Source organism: Schistocerca piceifrons, chromosome X (genome assembly GCF_021461385.2).
Source record: "Schistocerca piceifrons isolate TAMUIC-IGC-003096 chromosome X, iqSchPice1.1, whole genome shotgun sequence".
Taxonomy (NCBI): domain Eukaryota; kingdom Metazoa; phylum Arthropoda; class Insecta; order Orthoptera; family Acrididae; genus Schistocerca; species Schistocerca piceifrons.
Genome location: NC_060149.1, coordinates 553,428,510 through 553,449,107, shown reverse-complemented (window position 1 = coordinate 553,449,107; position 20,598 = coordinate 553,428,510). Strand labels below are relative to the sequence as shown.

Here is a 20,598-nt window from a genome sequence, read left to right as displayed (position 1 = left end):
CAAGGCCATTCTACCACTGACAATTTGGTCTGCCAAGGGTCTGCTATCCTGGAAGGCTTTTGCCTGCAGACAACACCTCATCGCTGTCTTCTTCAATTTGCAATGGGATTGAGACACCACATGGCTTCATTACATGTTCATTACCTTACATGAGTGGGGTCTTTGGGGTCTGCTCCCGATTTTTGTCCAGAATACCATTCTTTCTGGGTCCAGGCTGGTGCTTTCCCCAGTGCCCCCTCCCCCATGTTCAAGAGAATGGGGTCCCACAGTGCTCTATATTGAGTGTGCCACTTGTTCTAGTGACTACAGCTGTGGGTTCTGCAGTGTCCCCATCCTCGTATGCTGATGATGATTGCTTTTACTGTAGCGCCTCAACTGTGGATTTTTCTGAACGCTGACTGCAGGATGCCAGATGAAAGGCACAGTCCTGGGCTCTCACCCAAGGCTTTTGGTTTTCGGCACCCAATACATGCGTCATGCGTTTCTGTCGCCATCGTACTTTCCATACACAAACAGAATTCTATTTCGATGATCATTTGTTCAGTGTGGTGGAGTCTTACTGCTTTTGGGATTGGTCTTCAGTGCCCAGTTGATGACCGGCCGCTGTGGCTGAGCGATTCCAGGCGCTTCACTCTTGACCCGCGCGGCTGCTACGGTGGCAGGTTCGAATCCTGCCTCGGGCATGGATGTATGTGGTGTCCTTCGGTTGGTTAGTAGTTCTAAGTCTAGGGGACTGATGACCTCAGATGTTAAGTCCCATAGTGCTTAGAGCCATTTGAACCCAGTTGATATGGCTTCCCTATCTTTAACAGCTTGAGCGAAAGTGCTGCCTCAGTGAAACCGGCTGGTACGGAGATTGCTTACACTTCTGTAGTTTTACAAAGCGTTGATCCTATCCATTCTTGAGCATGGGAGTCTTGCACATGTCTCGCAGCATCTTCGGCATTGTGGGTGCTGGACCTTGTAACCTCCCCCTTCCTAATTGGCCTATTGGACTACGATATAGTTGACTCTGGTCGCGTATGCGTAATGAAATTTTATAGTGGGTACGACACTCGTTACTGAAGGAAAAAATACCGGTTAGTATTAGGAAAGTGTACAACAGACCATTCTGAAGGAAGAATCTATTCTAAGCCTAATCTAAATACTGATGATAATTTTTAAATGGGTGCAGTATAGTGCAATCTCTCGCAAACCACAGTAGGGGGAAAAGGGTACCACATAATATTTAATACAAAAAAAGACTGGTTAGCTAAAAAGAGATAATTGGCTCTGAGCACTATGGGACTTAACATCTGAGGTCATCAGTCCCCTAGAACTTAGAACTACTTAAACCTAACTAACCTAAGGACAACGCACACATCCATGCCCTAGGCAGGATTCGAACCTGCGACCGTAGCGGTCGTGCGGTTCCAGACTGAAGCGCCTAGAACCGCTCGGCCACACCGGCCGGCGAAGAGATAATTAAACGTTCGCCAGCACGCTAGGGCAATGAATCTCCATAATCTTAAGAAATTTAAGCAAATAATCACTGGCGTGGCAACATAAGGTTGTCACGCTTTTCCACAACATATAACAGTTCACGAAAAAAATAAATGAATCAGCAAGCACTGAGTTTGGAGTTACTTATTCTGAAATACTAAATTTTGAAAGTAAAGTTAAATGAAGTTATTGGTTAAATAAATGCAACTAAAACTCTGTCGTGTAAAAAAAAAACTTTCAGTAACATACATGTAACGTAATGCAAAATTTAGAAAAAGGCAAGCAATTTACTTTCGATTATTGAAAGATTAAATTGAATTTACTTGAAGCAAATAACAATAATAAAATACATACCAAGTCAGCAGACGTCACTCGCTAAGCTAAATACAGAATAAATGACATTGCGCACTCTTAATTTGTGCTGTATCTTTAGTTATTAGTTTTGCCAGTGAAATTGTACGTTTGATTTCGGCACCCAAGACATGCGTTATACGTTTCTGTTGCCATCGTACTTTCCATACACAAACAGAATTCTACTTCTATGATCATCTGTTCAGTGTAGTGGAGTCTTGCGGCTTTTGGGATTGGTCTTCAACAAACAAAACTGGCAGTAAATAGTTAACCAATTTTCGTATTCTTACGACACTTGGTGATTGGATGGAAAGGAACCCAGCTTGGCAATAATGTCTGACAATGACAACACAGGTGCCCTAAAAGTTTAAACTATTGCATGTTATGTTATGTCCTTAGGTTACTTAGGTTTAAGTAGTTCTAAGTTCTAGGGGACTGATGACCATAGATGTTAAGTCCCGTAGTGCTCAGAGCCGTTTGAACCTTTTTTTATTGCATGTTACTATTGAAGTTAGTCATACTTTGTCAAAGAAATCCCACTGGGTAATATCTCTACCAGGGTTCTATTTTTTTACTCAACAGTCTTATGATGTTGTAGCTGTGCAGACGACGAATAATGTAGCCGACGACAATGCTAAGCTGGCGCTGCTGTTGCTGCTGGATGAGAGCCCCGAGTCGACTCCAGAGCCACGGACAGTTACTGGAAAGACAACAGTTAGAACCTCAGCTCTCTCTGCCTTTCCACCACTACCGTGCTCTCAATACTTGCGGGCTAACGAATTTGGTGTGCATACACTGGCGCGATCATAACTGCACACCGCGTCTGCGGGAACGCCCAACAAACACTACCGTACTCTTTTCTGTTCGTACCGCGACAGACTCTCCATACGCGAAGATAAGCAACGGCGCAGCTACTGCCGTTTGGTGGTTGCTATCGATACATTCAAATAATGTTCCCTTGGCTATTACCCAGAAGTTTACATTATAATAAGTAGACTATTACATCCATTCATCTGTAGTTTCTGTAATAAAGCTTACTTATTTAGAATCAGAACTACATTACAAGCTATCAATGGATATTAAACGGCGAAAAATTTTGGATGCTGCAGGAGGTATTTTATCTGCATTTTCGGTGTTACAACCTGATACACCATTGTTGGGTCCTATGTGAGACAAGTACCCTTTGAACTAGCCCTGTGACCATTCTACTTGCAGAGGCAGGGTCCGCCCATTATGGATCAGGCGTCAACAACTGCTGCTCAGCAATACGATACGCATTTGCTGCTTCTCTGAGCATCTGAACAATCATATTCATTTTTCTGGTAGGGAATTCTACCTCCCCCAACAGAGGCCCAAGACTTGAGTCATGATCGCAGTTCGCATACTTAATTTCGCCCTTACAATTGGAGTTGACTGATAAGCCCCTGATCACTGGAGATATGCGGATGAGATCCCAACGTGGATGAATAATATTCTGATTTTATTCCAGTTCTTTAAACGTTAGGAATATATGATACATAACTAATTCAGTCCTACCACAAATCGAAAAAAAACCTTACTAATTTCGTATTTAGAACTAGGTGTACCCTCCGTCGTGGAATTAAGCAGTTGACGGATATATAAATAAGGTTGATATCGTATCTAAGCTATTATGCAATTTTCATTCTTCAGACCGAACAGACTGGTATAACATACACTTGCACCCCACCTCCTACTCCGTCCCGTCCCGTCCCGTCCCTCTCTCTCTCTCTCTCTCTCTCTCTCTCTCTCTCTCTCTCTCTCTCTGTCTGCGTGTGCGTATGCGCGTGCGTGTGTGTGCGCGCGCGCGCGCGCGCGCGTGTGTGTGTGTGTGTGTGTGTGTGTGTGTGTGTGTGTGCAGTCACGCAGCTACATTTTCTCGGTGCTGCAGCCTGAATCACCGTAGGTTATTTTTCCGTCTTTTAACCGATTAAACTTCTGTAATAGGTTAACAGCTGATAATGTTTAAATATGTTTGTAGAACATTTCCTTTCGCATTTATAAGGTATTAATTTTTACTTGTTACTTCCACAGCTTTTGATAGGCTTTGAATCGGGCCAGATAGTCCTGTGGGACTTACGGACGAGGACAGCAGATATACGGTGTCAGACTTCGGAGCCACTGAAGTCAATAACGTGGCACCATGAAGGAAAACAATTCATGTGCAGCCATACGGATGGTTCACTCACCACTTGGGCAACGAGGCAAGCACCGAAACCAGTCAGTGTTTCACAACCGCACGGTAAGTTGTTGTAGCGCTATTACAGTGATCTTCACGAAATTAGATAGGTCAGTCATCTCACCTACTTAAGCGATGTCAGTTAGTGATAATCTCGAATGTCCGTAATGATACAGAAAATTTAGATACATCTATTGTTCGGACAAGAATATCATGGATTCCTTTCTAAAAGAAGATTTTTGTCAGTTGTTCCGAAAAAAGGTCTAACGTTACAAGAAATTCTCAAGAAGAGACTGGTGACCTCAGCAGTTAAGTCCCATAGTGCTCAGAGCCATTAGAGCCTCTCAAGAAGAATCTTTTTTTTTTTTACTTCAACGTGTCGAAAAAGCAACAAACACTAACATATTTCGACTGAAGAGAAGTATGTACATAAACAAAGTTTATAGATCCATGGGATATACATTTTATCGTGAGAACGTAGAAGTATTCGGAGGTAAGAAGTACAATACCGCAAGAAATGTGAAACTGTTTCGTATATGTAAGGAAAACGTTGTCGCCGACAAATGTACGTTCTGTTGGGCTCCGTTGAAGCTTTCAGCGAGAAAGTTGCTATGAAAATTATAAAATTAGTTTTGAAAATCTGAAAATAGCTTTATCTTTGAAAGCTGTCTGTCTGCGGGAGATTCCGTGCGTTGCTGCACGCGAGGGTTTGCAGCTTGCCGCCAGGTTTCATGTTCTTTGGCTCGCCTTAATGGTAACGACAATAGTTCCTAGTTCTCGAAAATATTATATTTGCAGCTCTTACACTCATCATCACTGCAGAATACCACCAAAATACCGATGTACGCTATACGAAAGTACCAGTTTATACTTCCAGGTCAACATTTCCCTTGGAGTCGTGCCGTATAGATTTGTTGATACAGTTCTACGAAACACAAGTGTGTATCGTGGAGTGTAGTCTATAATTCGTAGTACCTTCTTGTGTACGGCCTGCAGGCGATGATGATGTGTTACAGTTACACATCCCCCGACAGGAGTAGCATATGTCATCAGCGGTGTAATGACGGTCCTGTACATGGACCTAGCTACTCCACTATTCAGAGTGCTTTCCGGTTAAGCATGGGATAGAGTTGTTTGAGCACCATCGTGATCGGTTGGTGATGTGCATGTGGCGACCCCCCACCCCACCCCACCCCAGTTAGTTTCCGGACCAGCCAGACACTATAGACTTTACTATGGCTTATCTCGCGCTTACATTAATCTGTGATCTTGCAATGTTAATCACTTAGATATGTTGCCTAGACAAATTTAATACCGAAATTTCCGTACCATGGCTATGACTACGTACTGGACGTATATATATAGTTATTTGTTCTAGTATTGACGTTTGTGCAGATGTTTGTCTATGAGGGAACAGAACTACTACTTATTTGTCGACGTTTATTACAACACGTCATTTGTCAAGCCACGGCTCAACAGTTCTTAGTGTAACCTGTAATTCTGAGTTAATATGTGGCAGTTGCTCGGGATGTCGTTAAAGTAGTAGTTAAAAACCAATAGTTAAAGTGTACAGAATAAGTTAGCCAAGTATCAAGGACCTATCTACTCAAATTGTTGAGATAGGTTATATGCAGATTACTTCCACATCAGCTGCACTTGAACATCTTTATCCAAAATGGTACTGGCTTATTTCTCGTCACATGAGTGCCAGTAAAGGGTGGAGCAGGGACATTAAGACTCAAGCTACTACAATAATGCCACATTTTCTACATCTTTTGTCTCACCACAGAAATGAGTGACAAAGAGCCATGACTAACAGACAGTTGTCACATTCCAAAATTAGACATCACAGATTCGGAAAAGCAATAGGACAGAAGTTTACTGTTTCTAGTACTAATCAGATTACATCTCCATCAATACTTTCCAAACTATTGTGATGTGCATGGCAGAGGACACTTCTTCGCTGTAGCACGTTTTGGGGTTTCTTACCATTCCATTCGCGCATAGTGTGCGAATGATGACAGCCTAAATGCGCCTACGCACAGTGTAATTAGCCGAATCTTGGCTTCATGGATCCTATAGCAACGAAATGTAGGGGTTGTAATACACTGACGGGAAAAAATCGCAACACCAAAAAATAATTAATATAAGGTAAGGAAATTTCGTTAATAAATTTATCTAGGTAACATATTTAAGAAATTAACATTGCAAGATCACAGCTTAATGTAAGCGCGAGATAAGCCATTGCAAATGTGAAATGCTGGTCACTACTAACGGATGTAACCGCCAGAATGTTGAATGCAAGCATGCAAACTTGGATGCACTGTGTTGTACAGGTGCCCGATGTCAATTTATGGGATGGAGTTTCATGCATGTTGCACGTGGTCAGTCAATATAGGAACAGTTAATGCTGTTTATGGATGACGCTGGAGTTGTCGTGAGATGATGTTCCATATGTGCTCGATTACACACTTCTGGTGATCGAGCAAGCCAAGGCAAAATGTCGACACATTGTAGAACATGTTGGGTCACAATAGCAGTATGTGGGCAAGCGTTATCCTGTAGGAAAATACCCTCTGGAATGTTGTTCATGAATGGCAGCACAACAGATCAAATCGCCAAACTGACGTACAGATTTGCAGTGAGGATGCGTGGGATAACCACGAGAGTGATCCTGCTGTCTTACGAAATCCCACGCCGGAGCATAACTCCTGGTGTAGGTCCAGTGTGTCTAGCACACAGAAAGGATTGTTGCAGGCACGCAACTGGCCTCTTCCTAGCCAACACACTGCCATTATGGCACCGAGGCAGTACCAGATTTCATCAAAAAACACGACAGACCTCCACTCTGCCCTCCAGTGTGTTCTCGCTTGACACCACTGAAGTCTCAAATTGCGGTGGTTTGGGGATAGTGGAATGCACGCTACAGGACCTCTGGCTCGGAGTTGTCCTTGAAGTAATTGATTTGTAACAGTTCGGTGTGTCACTGTGGTGCCAACTGCTGCTCAAGTTGCTGCTGCAGATGCAGTAAGATGCTACAGAGCCCCACGCCGCACACGATGGTCTCCGTTATCCATAGTATCACGCGGCCGTCCGGAGCCCGATCGTCTTGCGACCGTACATTCTGGTGACCACAGCTTTCAGCAATCATGTAGGGGGCTACATCCTGCCAAGTCTTTCTGCAGTATCTCAGAAGGAACATCCAGCTTCTCATAGCTCTATTGCACGACCTCTTCCAAACTCAGTGAGGTGCTGATAATGGCGTCTTTGTCGCCTTAAAGGCATTCTTGACTAACATCTTGACTAACATCAACTCACCACGTCTGATCTCAAAAGTAACTAACTATCATGATCGTTACAGCTTGTGTATAAAGCAAACCTAATTTACATCATCACAGTGGCGCAACAAGTGCCACTCTTACGCCACTGGCGCGAAATTTTAACAGGCGTCGTCTTTCAGATGTAGAAACACGCTTACAATCTTCAGTTTATGTCGCACAACTCCTCCTTGGTGCTGGGATTTTTTTTTTCGGCACTGTATATTCCTAGACTTCTCACTTTGCTCTGTGTCTTGAAACTTCGTAAATAAGCTTTGGTGAGAGACCTGGCGTTTATTTTCAAGCGTCTTCCAGTTCAGGTCTATCATCGTTTCCGTGATACTGTCCAATGGACAAACACACAGGTATAAAATTGTGCTGCCCTTATTTTTACACATTCAAAGTCTCCTGTTAGTTCCATTTCGTAGTTTAGTTGGTTTTGGTCTTCTGTGGATCGCATTCACGGCAGCTCTCCATGAAAATCAGCAGGTTAACAAACAAGATACATTTTCTCTGTTGAAATGTGGCTACATGCTGGTCGTACCTGCATTTTTTGTTGTAATCTTAATATACAACAAAATTAGACAAATGTAAGCGACCACGTGCATACTCTGTTCTCAGAAATGCATCTATGGAGCAGTAGTTGTCAGATAAAAATGATTTTAGTTTTTTTTAAAAAAAAACTTTCATTATCTCCGAAGACCTTAAATCCACAAGGGAGGTGGTGAAGTATTTTTGTGACTACATACTTCTTTCCTTTCTATGCAAGATTAGGGTGAATTTGCTCTTTCTGGGCAAGACTAGGGTGAATTTGCTGATAGTGGAGGCCTAGTTGTATGTTTATAAATGCTTCTATAACTTCAAAATTCTGCCGTACTCTTCACTAAAAAGTCCACAAGAGAGTAAATGTATATAGAGGTTGTTGTTAGTGTGCCTACATGTTGCTCTACATCTACATGGAAACTCTGCAAATCACGCTTAAGTGTCTGGCGGAGGTTTCATCGAACCACCTTCACATTCTCGGATAGCGCGTGGAAAAAACGAACACACATATCTTTCCGTGCGAGCTCTGACTTATGTTATTTCATTATGATGATTGTTTCTCGCTATACAGTTCGGCGTCAACTAAATATTAGCGCAATCGGAGGAGAAAATAGGTGATTGAAATTTCGTGAGAAGACCCCGCCGCCACGAGAAACGCATTTGTTTTAATGAAGTCCTCTCCAAATCCTGTATAATTTCCGTGACACTCTCTCCTCTATTTTTCGATAATACAAAACGTGCTGCTCTTCTTTGGACTTTCTCGATGTACTCCGTTAATCCTATTTGTTAAGGATACCACATCGCGCAGCAGTACTCCAAAAGAGGACGGACAAACGTAGTGCAGCCTGTCTCTTTAGCAGATCTGTTACATTTTCTAGGTGTTCTGCCAATAGAATGCAATCTTTGGCTCGCCTTCCCCACAACATTTTGTGTGTGTCCTTTCCAATTTAAGTTGTTCGTAACTGTAATTCTTACTTACTTAGTTCAATTCACGGCCTGAGATTTGACTGATTTTGTCGTGTAACCGAAGTTCAACGGATTCCTTTCAGCACTCATGTGAATGACCTCGCACTTTTCGTTAATTAGGATCAGTTGCCGATCTTCGCATCATACAGATATCTTTTCTAAATTATTTTGCAGTTGGTTTTGATCTTCTGATGAATTCAATAGTCAATAAACGACAGCATTATCTGCAGACAACCTAAGATGGATGCTCAGATTGTCTTCTAAATCTTATACATAGATAAGGAACAGCAAATGGCATGTAACACTACCTTGCGGAATGCTAAAAATCACTTCTGTTCTTACTGTATGGCTTTCTTTGAATTATTCTACAAACTGTGACCTCTCCAACAGGAAAGCACGAATCCAGTCGCATAACACACGATATTCCATAATCACGCAGTTTGATTACAAGTCGCTTGTGACGTATGGTGTCAAAGCTTTCTTGAAATCTAGGCATACGGAATCAGTTTTAAATCTCTTGTCAATAGCACTTAACACTTCGTGTGAGTAAAGAGCTAGGTGTGTTTCACAAGAACGATGTTTTCTAAATCCATGTTGACCGTGTGTCAATAGACCGTTCTCTTCGAGGTAATTCATAACGATCGAACACAATTTATGTTCCAAAATCCTGCTGCATATCGACGTTAGTGATGTTGTCTGTGATTTAGTGGACTGCTCTATTGCCTCTCTTGAATATTGGTGTGACCAGTGCAACGTAGCAGTCTTTGGGTACGGATCTTTCGTAGAGAGAGCGGTTGTATATGATTGTTAAGTATGGAGCTATTGCATCAGCATACTCTCAAAGGAACCTAAATGGTATACGGTATGGACCGGAAGACTTGCTTTTATCAAGTTATTTAAATTGTTTCACTACTCCGAGGATATCTATCTCCAAGTTACTCATGTTGGCAGGTGTTCTTGATTCGAATTCCGGAATATTTACTACGTAGTCTTTGGTGAAGGAATTTCGGAAGGCTGTGTTTAGTAACACTGCTTTAGCAGCACTGGCATAGATAGTATTTCCATTGCTCTCACACAGAGAAGGCACTGATTGTGTCTTGCTGCTAGCATACTTTACATACGACCAGAATCTCTTTGGACTTTCTGACAGGTTTCGAGACAAAGTTTCACTGTCGAAACTCTTATAAGCACTTTGCATTGAAGTCCGCACTCAGTTTCGAGCTCCTGTAAAAGATCGCCCATCTTGGGGATTTTGCTTTCGTTTAAATTTGGCATGCTTTTTTTCGTTATTTCTGCATCAGTGTTTTCACCTGTTTTGTGTAACTTTGTGAATCAGCTCCGTTGTTTGTTAATGTGGTATAAATATGCCAATTGCTGTCGATACTGTTTCTTTGAATTCAAGCCACAGCTGGTCTACACTCACATTGTTAATTCGGAGGAATTGGAGAACTATTCTCAGGTAGGCGCCAAGCGAATTATTGTCTTTTTTGAATAGATATATTTTTCGACGATTCTACAGTTACGATATTCAGTCCCACTACGACAACCCAATGTTCACAGATCCCTGTATCCGTTTTTGATGCTCGTTATTAGCTCAGGATTATTTATTGCTAGGTCAGGTGTGTTTTCACAACCGTTTACTGTTCGAGTAGGCTCGTGAACTACTTGCTCGAAATAATTTTCAGAGAATGCGTGTAGCACAATTTTGCATGATGCTTTATGCGTACCTCCGGATTTAAGGATGCATTTTCGCCAACAGAGCGATGTTAAATTGAAGTCACCAACAACTATAAATACATGATTCAGGTATATGTTTGAAATTAGACAAGTTTTCTTTGAACCTTTCAGCAACTGTATCATCTGAGTCGCGAGGTCGGTAAAAGGAACCAATTATTATTTCATTCAGGTTGCCAAGAATGACCCCTAACCATACTAACTCACAGGAACCATCCACTTCAATTTCGCTACAAGATAAACTGCTTCCAACAGTAACAAACACGCCGCCTCCAACAGTCTACATCTACATCTACAATTATACTCCGCAAGCCACCCAACGGTGTGTGACCGAGGGCACTTTACGTGCCACTGTCATTACCTCCCTTTCCTGTTCCAGTCGCGTATGGTTCGCGGGAAGAACGACTGTCTGAAAGCCTCCGTGCGCGCTCGAATCTCTCTAATTTTACATTCGTGATCTCCTCGGGAGGTATAAGTAGGGGGAAGCAATATATTCGATACCTCATCCAGAAACGCACCCTCTCGAAACCTGGCGAGCAAGCTACACCGCGATGCAGAGCGCCTCTCTTGCAGAGTCTGCCACTTGAGTTTGTTAAACATCTCCGTAACGCTATCACGGTTACCAAATAACCCTGTGACGAAACGCGCCGCTCTTCTTTGGATCTTCTCTATCTCCTCCGTCAACCCGATCTGGTACGGATCCCACACTGATGAGCAATACTCAAGTATAGGTCGAACGAGTGTTTTGTAAGCCACCTCCTTTGTTGATGGACTACATTTTCTAAGGACTCTCCCAATGAATCTCAACCTGGTACCCGCCTTACCAACAATTAATTTTATATGATCATTCCACTTCAAATCGTTCCGCACGCATACTCCCAGATATTTTACAGAAGTAACTGCTACCAGTGTTTGTTCCGCTATCATATAATCGTACAATAAAGGATCCTTCTTTCTATGTATTCGCAATACATTACATTTGTCTATGTTAAGGGTCAGTTGCCACTCCCTGCACCAAGTGCCTATCCGCTGCAGATCTTCCTGCATTTCGCTACCATTTTCTAATGCTGCAACTTCTCTGTATACTACAGCATCATCCGCGAAAAGCCACATGGGACTTCCGACACTATCTACTAGGTCATTTATATATATTGTGAAAAGCAATGGTCCCATAACACTCCCCTGTGGCACGCCAGAGGTTACTTTAACGTCTGTAGACGTCTCTCCATTGATAACAACATGCTGTGTTCTGTTTGCTAAAAACTCTTCGATCCAGCCACACAGCTGGTCTGATATTCCGTAGGCTCTTTCTTTGTTTATCGTGCGACAGTGCGGAACTGTAGCGAACGCCTTCCGGAAGTCAAGAAAAATAGCATCTACCTGGGAGCCTGTATCTAATATTTTCTGGGTCTCATGAACAAATAAAGCGAGTTGGGTCTCTCACGATCGCTGTTTCCGGAATCCATGTTGATTCCTACATAGTAGATTCTGGGTTTCCAAAAACGACATGACACTCGAGCAAAAAACATGTTCTAAAATTCTACAACAGATCGACGTCAGAGATATAGGTCTATAGTTTTGCGCATCTGCTCGACGACCCTTCTTGAAGACTGGGACTACCTGTGCTCTTTTCCAATCATTTGGAACCTTCCGTTCCTCTAGAGACTTGGGGTACACGGCTGTTAGAAGGGGGGCAAGTTCTTTCGCGTACTCTGTGTAGAATCGAACTGGTATCCCGTCAGGTCCAGTGGACTTTCCTCTGTTGAGTGATTCCAGTTGCTTTTCTATTCCTTGGGCACTTATTTCGATGTCAGCCATTTTTTCGTTTGTGCGAGGATTTAGAGAAGGAACTGCAGTGCGGTCTTCCTCTGTGAAACAGCTTTGGAAAAAGGTGCTTAGTATTTCAGCTTTACGCGTGTCATCCTCTGTTTCAATGCCATCATCATCCCGGAGTGTCTGGATATGCTGTTTCAAGCCACTTACTGATTTAACGTAAGACCAGAACTTCCTAGGATTTTCTGGCAAGTCGGTACATAGAATTTTACTTTCGAATTCACCGAACGCTTCACGCATAGCCCTCCTTACGCTAACTTTGACATCGTTTAGCTTCTGTTTGTCTGAGAGGTTTTGGCTGCGTTTAAACTTGGAGTGAAGCTCCCTTTGCTTTCGCAGTAGTTTCCTAACTTTGTTGTTGTACCACGGTGGGTTTTTCCCGTCCCTCACAGTTTTACTCGGCACGTACCTGTCTAAAACGCATTTTACGATTGCCTTGAACTTTTTCCATAAACACTCAACATTGTCAGTGTCGGAACAGAAATTTTCGTTTTGATCTGTTAGGTAGTCTGAAATCTGCCTTCTATTACTCTTGCTAAACAGATAAACCTTCCTCCCTTTTTTTTATATTCCTACTAACTTCCATATTCAGGGATGCTGCAACGGCCTTATGATCACTGATTCCCTGTTCTGTACATACAGAGACGAAAAGTTCGGATCTGTTTGTTATCAGTAGGTCCAAGATGTTATCTCCACGAGTCGGTTCTCTGTTTAATTGCTCGAGGTAATTTTCGGATAGTGCACTTAGTATAATGTCACTCGATGCTCTGTCCCTACCACCCGTCCTAAACATCTGAGTGTCCCAGTCTATATCTGGTAAATTGAAATCTCCACCTAAGACTACAACATGCTGAGAAAATTTATGTGAAATGTATTCCAAATTTTCTCTCAGTTGTTTTGCCACTAATGCTGCTGAGTCGGGAGGTCGGTAAAAGGAGCCAATTATTTACCTACCTCGGTTGTTGAGTGTAACCTCCACCCATAATAATTCACAGGAACTATCCACTTCTATCTCACTACAGGATAAACTACTACTAACAGCGACGAACACTCCACCACCGGTTGCATGCAATCTATCCTTTCTAAACACCGTCTGTACCTTTGTAAAAATTTCGGCAGAATTTATCTCTGGCTTAAGCCAGCTTTCTGTGCCTATAACGATTTCAGCTTCGGTGCTTTCTATCAGCGCTTGAAGTTCTGGCACTTTACCAACGTAGCTTCGACAGTTTACAATTACAATACCGATTGCTGCTTGGTCCCCGCATGTCCTGACTTTGCCCTGCACCTGTTGAGGCTGTTGCCCTTTCTGTACTTGCCCAAGGCCATCTAACCTAAAAAACCACCCAGCCCACGCCACACAACCCCTGCTACCCGTGTAGCCGCTTGTTGCGTGTAGTGGACTCCTGACCTATCCAGCGGAACTTGAAACCGCACCACCCAATGGCGCAAGTCGAGGAAACTGCAGTAAAGTAATTTTCTAATGATCTGATCACCGAAATGAGTAACCGGAGAATTGCATCAAAGTCGTGACTTAAAGATCATCATGTTACTCTCCTGTGAAGTCGACCCCGCCTACCACCACTCCCACTCCCTCGCGCATTGCGGGATCGTTCGTCGACGTCATCACGTTTTCTGCCAATGACGTGCAAGTTCAGCCCTTCACCCGTAGAGCAGTTTTAATTTTTATAATTTGAATGCGTGAGCGCCGCTATCAACAGCAGCAGCAGCAGCAGCAGTGATCAGCTGGCGAGAAGTAGTCAAAGTATTTGTTAATTTCTTTTGTTGTAATAATATGATTATTGTTACTGTTTCGGCTTTTATATTAGGCCATTATCAAGTATGTCTTGCCAAATGTTGATACATAACATGAGGGCATATAGAAATTTTTTTATAGTGGAAGATAAGAGACAGTGCTTACATATGTACAGTAGAAGTGCAGAAATAATGTACGTAGTAGGTTATGGTTTTAAGGACATATGACTAGCATGCCGGAATACTGCTCTATTCAAAGACTTATGATATAAGCCTTATTTCGATTCCATGGCCATTATCAAGCTACCTGCAAACATTTGGTGTTCTTAGTGCACATAACTTTGTAACTAGCAACTTACTACCAGGACACATCGTTAATTCTGTCATTTCTAATACCTAGTTGTGCTGCGTATCGTAGGTGTAGCTCACACGAAATTTTAGATAGGTAATGTCTCAGCAATGAAATTTGTTGCTGGGGAATATTTACTAAGAGCCATTTAACATTTTTCCTACGTTTAACAGTTAAGTCAACAATGGTAATAGTAAATTCTTCACTAATATTTGCTGATATTGTCTTTGTCTGTAAATCTGTTTTATCCGTTATCATGATCCATAGTCCTGGTGCAGAATTGTATGTTGCAATATGGATCGCCGTGGGGAGAATCTATACCTGTCATATCTAACACTGCTCTTCGTTATGTTGTCAACTACGTGTTGTAATAAAGCTCGTGTTCCCTGGCCTCTGTTCAGTACAATTCCGAGATGTCAACACATGATCAAATACGGAATATCATGTCGGATTTATGGCTGGAGTGAAGAGTTCGTAACAAATAGCATATTATACTTAACGATGGGTACTAATTTCATTGGTTTCGGTACAATATTGGCTATTTTCAACGAAAAATTCTGTGTTGTCGGCAAAGTATTCGTAGAGTTCAGCACAGAATTGGCGTAAAAATTCAGTGATTTGTTATATGGGCTTCTCTCTCTCTCTCTCTCTCTCTCTCTCTCTCTCTCTCTCGTGTGTGTGTGTGTGTGTGTGTGTGTGTGTGTGTGTGTGTGTGTGTGTGTGTGTGTGTGTGAGAGAGAGAGAGAGAGAGAGAGAGAGAGAGAGAGAGAGAGAGAGAGAGCACATTCAAGGATCACGCCGTACCGATCAGGAAAACCTTTGACAAAGTGACCAGCAGGGTGCGTGCAGCCACGTCGTTGTAGTTGGCTGGCAGCGTAGACCGACGACCTGTGGCGGGGGCGATGGGCAGCGGCTGCCCGTGTACCTGCACCTGTTCACAAACGGTATGGGTTCTACTGTCTGTCACTGGACCTCTTTGTTTGACGTGTAGTTGGAAGACAGGGCTGTGCTGTGTAGCTGACGATAACTCAAGTCATCTCCTGTCAGTTGGCGATGCTCTCTGGCACGATGGCAGTCGAATTTTTTCGTCACGAAATGTCTCGCGCAAAATGGTAACAGACCGCTTTTCTTGTAAAAACCCCTTTCTTTCCCTTCACATGTAATTATAGCATTTTTTATTGTTACATTTCGACTTTTCACTTCGTATAAAGGTTTCATTCTAAAATGTGTTTGATATATGCCTGGTGCGTATAAATTCACTTGTTTGGTGGTTTTGGGTGGCTGATCACTTACTACAGGTGTAACAGCTGCCACCCATTCCAGTCGAAAATTTTTTTGCGGGGAATTTTACAAGCTTAGTACTTGAAACTTTTTTCATTTTTGCGGCTTCAGACCACTATACAAGTCTCCCCCTCAGGACGACGAATATGCATTTCTTGATTTTTTTAATCTCCTTGCAGAACATATGTGTGGGTTATAGGTTATTTTCAGCGTAGGTGAATTTCGAATCCCTGTAGTTTTTCAGAATGGGTTAAAGTATACGTGTTTTTCTTAAATTTTTCTTGTTTCTCACCATTTTAATTCAGGTCATGTGGGTGCTGCGGTATCACATACAACATACTACTGTCGGAAACAAGAACTACTATTCTCCATTTCGTGTGTATCAGCTGGATGTGGTATAGAGGGTCACTGGGAGAGCACAGCACTACCCCAGCTGCTGTCAAGTTTCCAGTCACTGGAGACGCTGCTTATCCTTTAAGTAGTTGGTCACTTGGCCACACGAAGCCGAGTGCAACCTGTTGCAGTACTCCCAGCGAGCAAAAATCAATGAAAGTACCGGGGACTGAATCTGTATTCTGCACACGGAGGACATCAAGTGTTAAGTAAAAATTTTGTATCGTGGTTTTTGCTCGGACTGCTTCAAAAAATTAATGCTGAAATCACCTTCCTCGGACAATTGAAATAATGTTTCAAATGTTTGTGAGAAACTGTGAAAATCTGCCAGTGGGGTCTATAAATTGTGCTGCTAGGCAGCTTGAAGTCACATGTATGACATTCCGTGCTTTGTTCTGCGCATAAACTTCTTGCGTCAATGTAAAAATGCAGTGTCATGGCGGTAACATCGAATAAAGTATTTTCGGGCTTCCAGTCACATCAAGTTGTTAGAATACCGAGAGCATTCAACCGAGCATTCTTTAACTATTTTCGTGAAGAATGACCCCTGGCCGGCTCTCGATATGCTCTTATATAGTCTAGCTGCCGATTTTGACATCACTGTTGTCCTGCGAGAAAGACAGGCTGCGGCATGTACATCACAGCACGTAATACTGCAGGTCTTATGGGTGCCAGCTCTCGTCTCCAGTGGGAGGGAGTAACTATTTCAGAAGAGTTAAATAATTGCGTGCAAGCCCTCGGAAGAAAACGACAAAGGTAAGAGCTTTAGTGGGTGCCCTTTCACTAACATATTGATTTCCTGTGTGTCCTGCACGGAGCCGAGCATTTGCGAAGTGTAGCGGACAAGCCGACTAGTGTGGCGTCAAAAGTTGGTTGCCGGGTCCGTATTTCTTGGGGGCTCGTGCTTACAGTATTGCCGTGCTTGAGCACACAGGTATGCTGATTCTGTGTTCAGTTCACCAGCTTCGGCATCGCGATTGCAGGAGGCCACACCATGCTGAGCTGTACGCTGCCTCTCTGTTAAGGGTGTTTGTTGTCAGTAATTCCTTTAATTAAACTGTCCCAGAAACCCTTAGTGTGAGCCACAAGAGAGATGTCATCAGATTTGGTCCAGTGACTGTTTTCCGGAGTTAGCACAAGCAATTTTTCAGGTGCGATAGGCCATGAAACCGCTCTCTCCCCTCCCTGTGTTGTTCTGCAGTGTGCACTGTTCGTCTGACTTAAGATTGCCCACACTCGCTGGGTATTTTGTTAAACTCAGATGTTTTGAGATCTGCTGAATCTTGACTTGCCTCAGTAATTTCCGGATTATTGACGGAGGGCTGAAGATCTGTTGGATCTTGTGTCTTTTCAGCAATTGGCTTATCTTATTGATGCAGAGCCACAAAATAGCAAAAATGCAAACTTCTGTTTCCGGTCCCCATTGATGGTCTTAATGCAATACTTGCTTACAGTCACATCTTTTATTTGGAGATTATTATAGCTGTTATTCATGAAGACGTTGCATAAATGACAAAACTCCTGGGGCAGGTTATAGGAGTCTGTTGTTATTCTTGCATGATGTAACGAAGTTTTATCGCAGTGTGCTTCTGTACCAGGTGACGATGGATTGCAAGCCACTCGTGCAATCCATCCTTACCCTTTCTTGACATTCTTGTCCTCGCCAAATGAATGGATGCCATGGTCACAATGTCTGTAGAAAACCAACTCAAACTTATCCATACTTACACACCATCAGCCATAATCACAGGTATTTCCACTTAACTTAGGGCATACCAGACTTCCCAACCAGTGAACTGTGTCTCGCTGGCTCTGTTCCAGTTTAAGTGGAATGCAGAACCTCAAACTTATTACTTACGGGCATGGCTGTAGTACCTTGACTTTTTTTTCCCTGGTTCGTGCCTCCCCTGTACAGGGGCCACAGAGCTGCCACTGACACGCCACCCAGTAGACAACTGGTGAGAGGTAACATACTTCCTGTAGAAGAGACAGTATCCAGGGGACAGGATAGTACGTGTAACCTCCACGGGTGAACGGGTGGCAATTCAGGTGCTGACTATCTTGGGATACATTATGCTATGCCTGCTCGACCTGTTCATGTAATTCTGTAACAGTTGTTGGTTGATGAGTCGTACAAGTCACTTATAGTCCCTTCATATGCCACAAGTGCTTGATTGCAAACAAGTCATGCTGGCCAAGGGAGTTGGCGCATGTGTTGCAGAGCACATCGAGTTTCATGGGCAGTGTGTGAGTGAGAGTTATCCTGTTGGAACAACAAATCAGTCATGCCCTTCCTTCACTTGTCTATAGTGTCTAGTGGGGTTTATATGACGTAGGGGATTTTAGTGGGTGTCTCTGTTGTCATCTTAGTAAAGTGTCATGAATTTGAAAACGAGTACATGGGTTCAATGTATCCTCATAGTAAAATACCTCAGCAACTTCAGCAGTCTGTAATTATTTGGTATTTCTTCATAGTAGATTCCCATCATCATTAGTTCTCTTCGTGGATAAAGAACTTACCAGCATGTCTGGATACTGAAAAATTGTGTTTGTTTCATCTGTGCTACACTCACTTTTCTTCTTCATTTTCTCTGTCTGATCATGATCGGCATCATATTCCATGTGACTGTGGCATGTCACTGGGGACATGGGAGATAAAATTTCTAGATTTTTATGAGTTTTTAACACTGACATAGACACATTGTGCCCATATATGTGTTTATATCCTGGCAACCCCAGAAATCAGAATACATAATTTCATATTTCATCTTAGAGAATGACTTGGACTAATATTTAGCAGTGCATAAGATGCTGTGGCTACTCATCTGCCACGACCTACTTCACTTCATATGCAGCACTAAACCTGGACATAATTGTAGTCATGCCTAGTTGAACAGGATGAGTCAAAGAAGAGGTACCTGCTTTGAGGGTGATAGTATTGGTGATCCTGAACAAAAAAATCTTTGTATTACCATATGCCTTATTCCAAATTGTTTCCATTTAATGTCCATTGTTATTTATTGGCTGAATTACTCAGTACAGTGTCCTTGTATACAAAGTACCACAGTAGTGTAAGTGAATTAGAGATGATCAATTTGATAAGGACTTGTGACCTACAAGTCAGGAAACTACCTCAATTTGGCCTACAAAAACTACCTAAGCTTCAGCTCATGCATGTCGCGCGAGGATATTCTCTCGCTCTCTTCGCACAAACTGTTAGCCCGAGAGAAAGAAATGAATAGGAATTTTGTGTAGGAAATTTAATTTAGCGTAATTTTGTCCTGTAATACCATTTCAGTACAGGCTGCAGTTTTCGAGTTATTCAAGAAAAACCTACAGAATTGACATTAAAGCATTCAGTCTTGGAAACCATTCGGAACAGAGTATAGGTCCATACGAAATTTTTTGTGCAGAAACACCAATACTATCACCACTCAAAGCATGTACCATTCTTTCTGACTCACCCTGTATTAAATGTCCATAACTGGTGTGTATAAAACCCCGAAGAACATACTGACACTGGCTGTTGCTGCCTTCTTATCACCAGCCTTTGGTGTGGTACTGACTGGTCTCCATATTGCTTTTCCTACTTGGCCAACTGAATCACTGAGCTGCAATTTCAGAGAAGTGACAGTCAGCTGAAAGATTTTCTATTGCGAGATATAATTCATGAAAAGGTATGAGGACCATTCAATAAATGATAAAACACATTTTTTTTCTGAAAGCAGGTTGGTTTCATTCAGGATCCCAATACACAATATTATTCCTCACCTCACCTCACTCATTTGATAACAAAATCCTATTTTTCAACATAATCTCCATTCAATGAAACGGCCTTATGCAACTTTACTGGGAGGGCCTATATGCCCGCACGGTATTGCTCTACTTATTGACATTGGAGTCATCGTCATGCTACATCAATAACATTCCCATCATCCACATATTGCTTGCTGCAGAATGCTTCTTTCATTGAGCCAAACAAACAGAAGATTGAAGCTATGAGATACAGGCTGTAGGTTGGATGAGGGAGAAGTGTCCAATGAAGTTTTGTGAGCTCCTCCCACATGCACAGACTAATGTGGGGCCTTGCATTCTCATGGAGAAGGAGAAGTTAGTTTGCATTTTTGTAGCAAGTAACACACTGAGGCCGTTTCTTCAATTTCCTGTCACAAATTGAAAATATGGCTGGGTGTACAAAGATTTCAAGATGACGATGAACTCAAGACTGGTGTTACCAGGTGGTTCAATTTCCAGGTGGCAGACTTCTATGCAGAGGGGTAATAGAATCTGGTGCAGCATTACAAAAATTGTATAGATGTTAATGGCGATTATGTGGAAAAGCAAAATAGACATGTAGTAAAATATTATTGTCAGTAAAAACCTTTTCTCATGAGCTTATT

At 42.5% G+C, this 20,598-nt stretch overlaps 1 protein-coding gene across 3 annotated transcripts in view; it reads left to right on the top strand.

The window, feature by feature from the left end:
• LOC124721331 (syntaxin-binding protein 5) overlaps positions 1 to 20,598 on the top strand; it is a 1,049,372-nt gene that overhangs the window by 689,748 nt on the left and 339,026 nt on the right. For all 3 annotated transcript variants that reach the window (XM_047246245.1, XM_047246244.1, XM_047246243.1), the window contains exon 6: positions 3,886 to 4,093. In XM_047246245.1, coding sequence (XP_047102201.1) covers positions 3,886 to 4,093 — 208 coding nt within the window. The remainder of the gene's footprint in view (positions 1 to 3,885; positions 4,094 to 20,598) is intronic.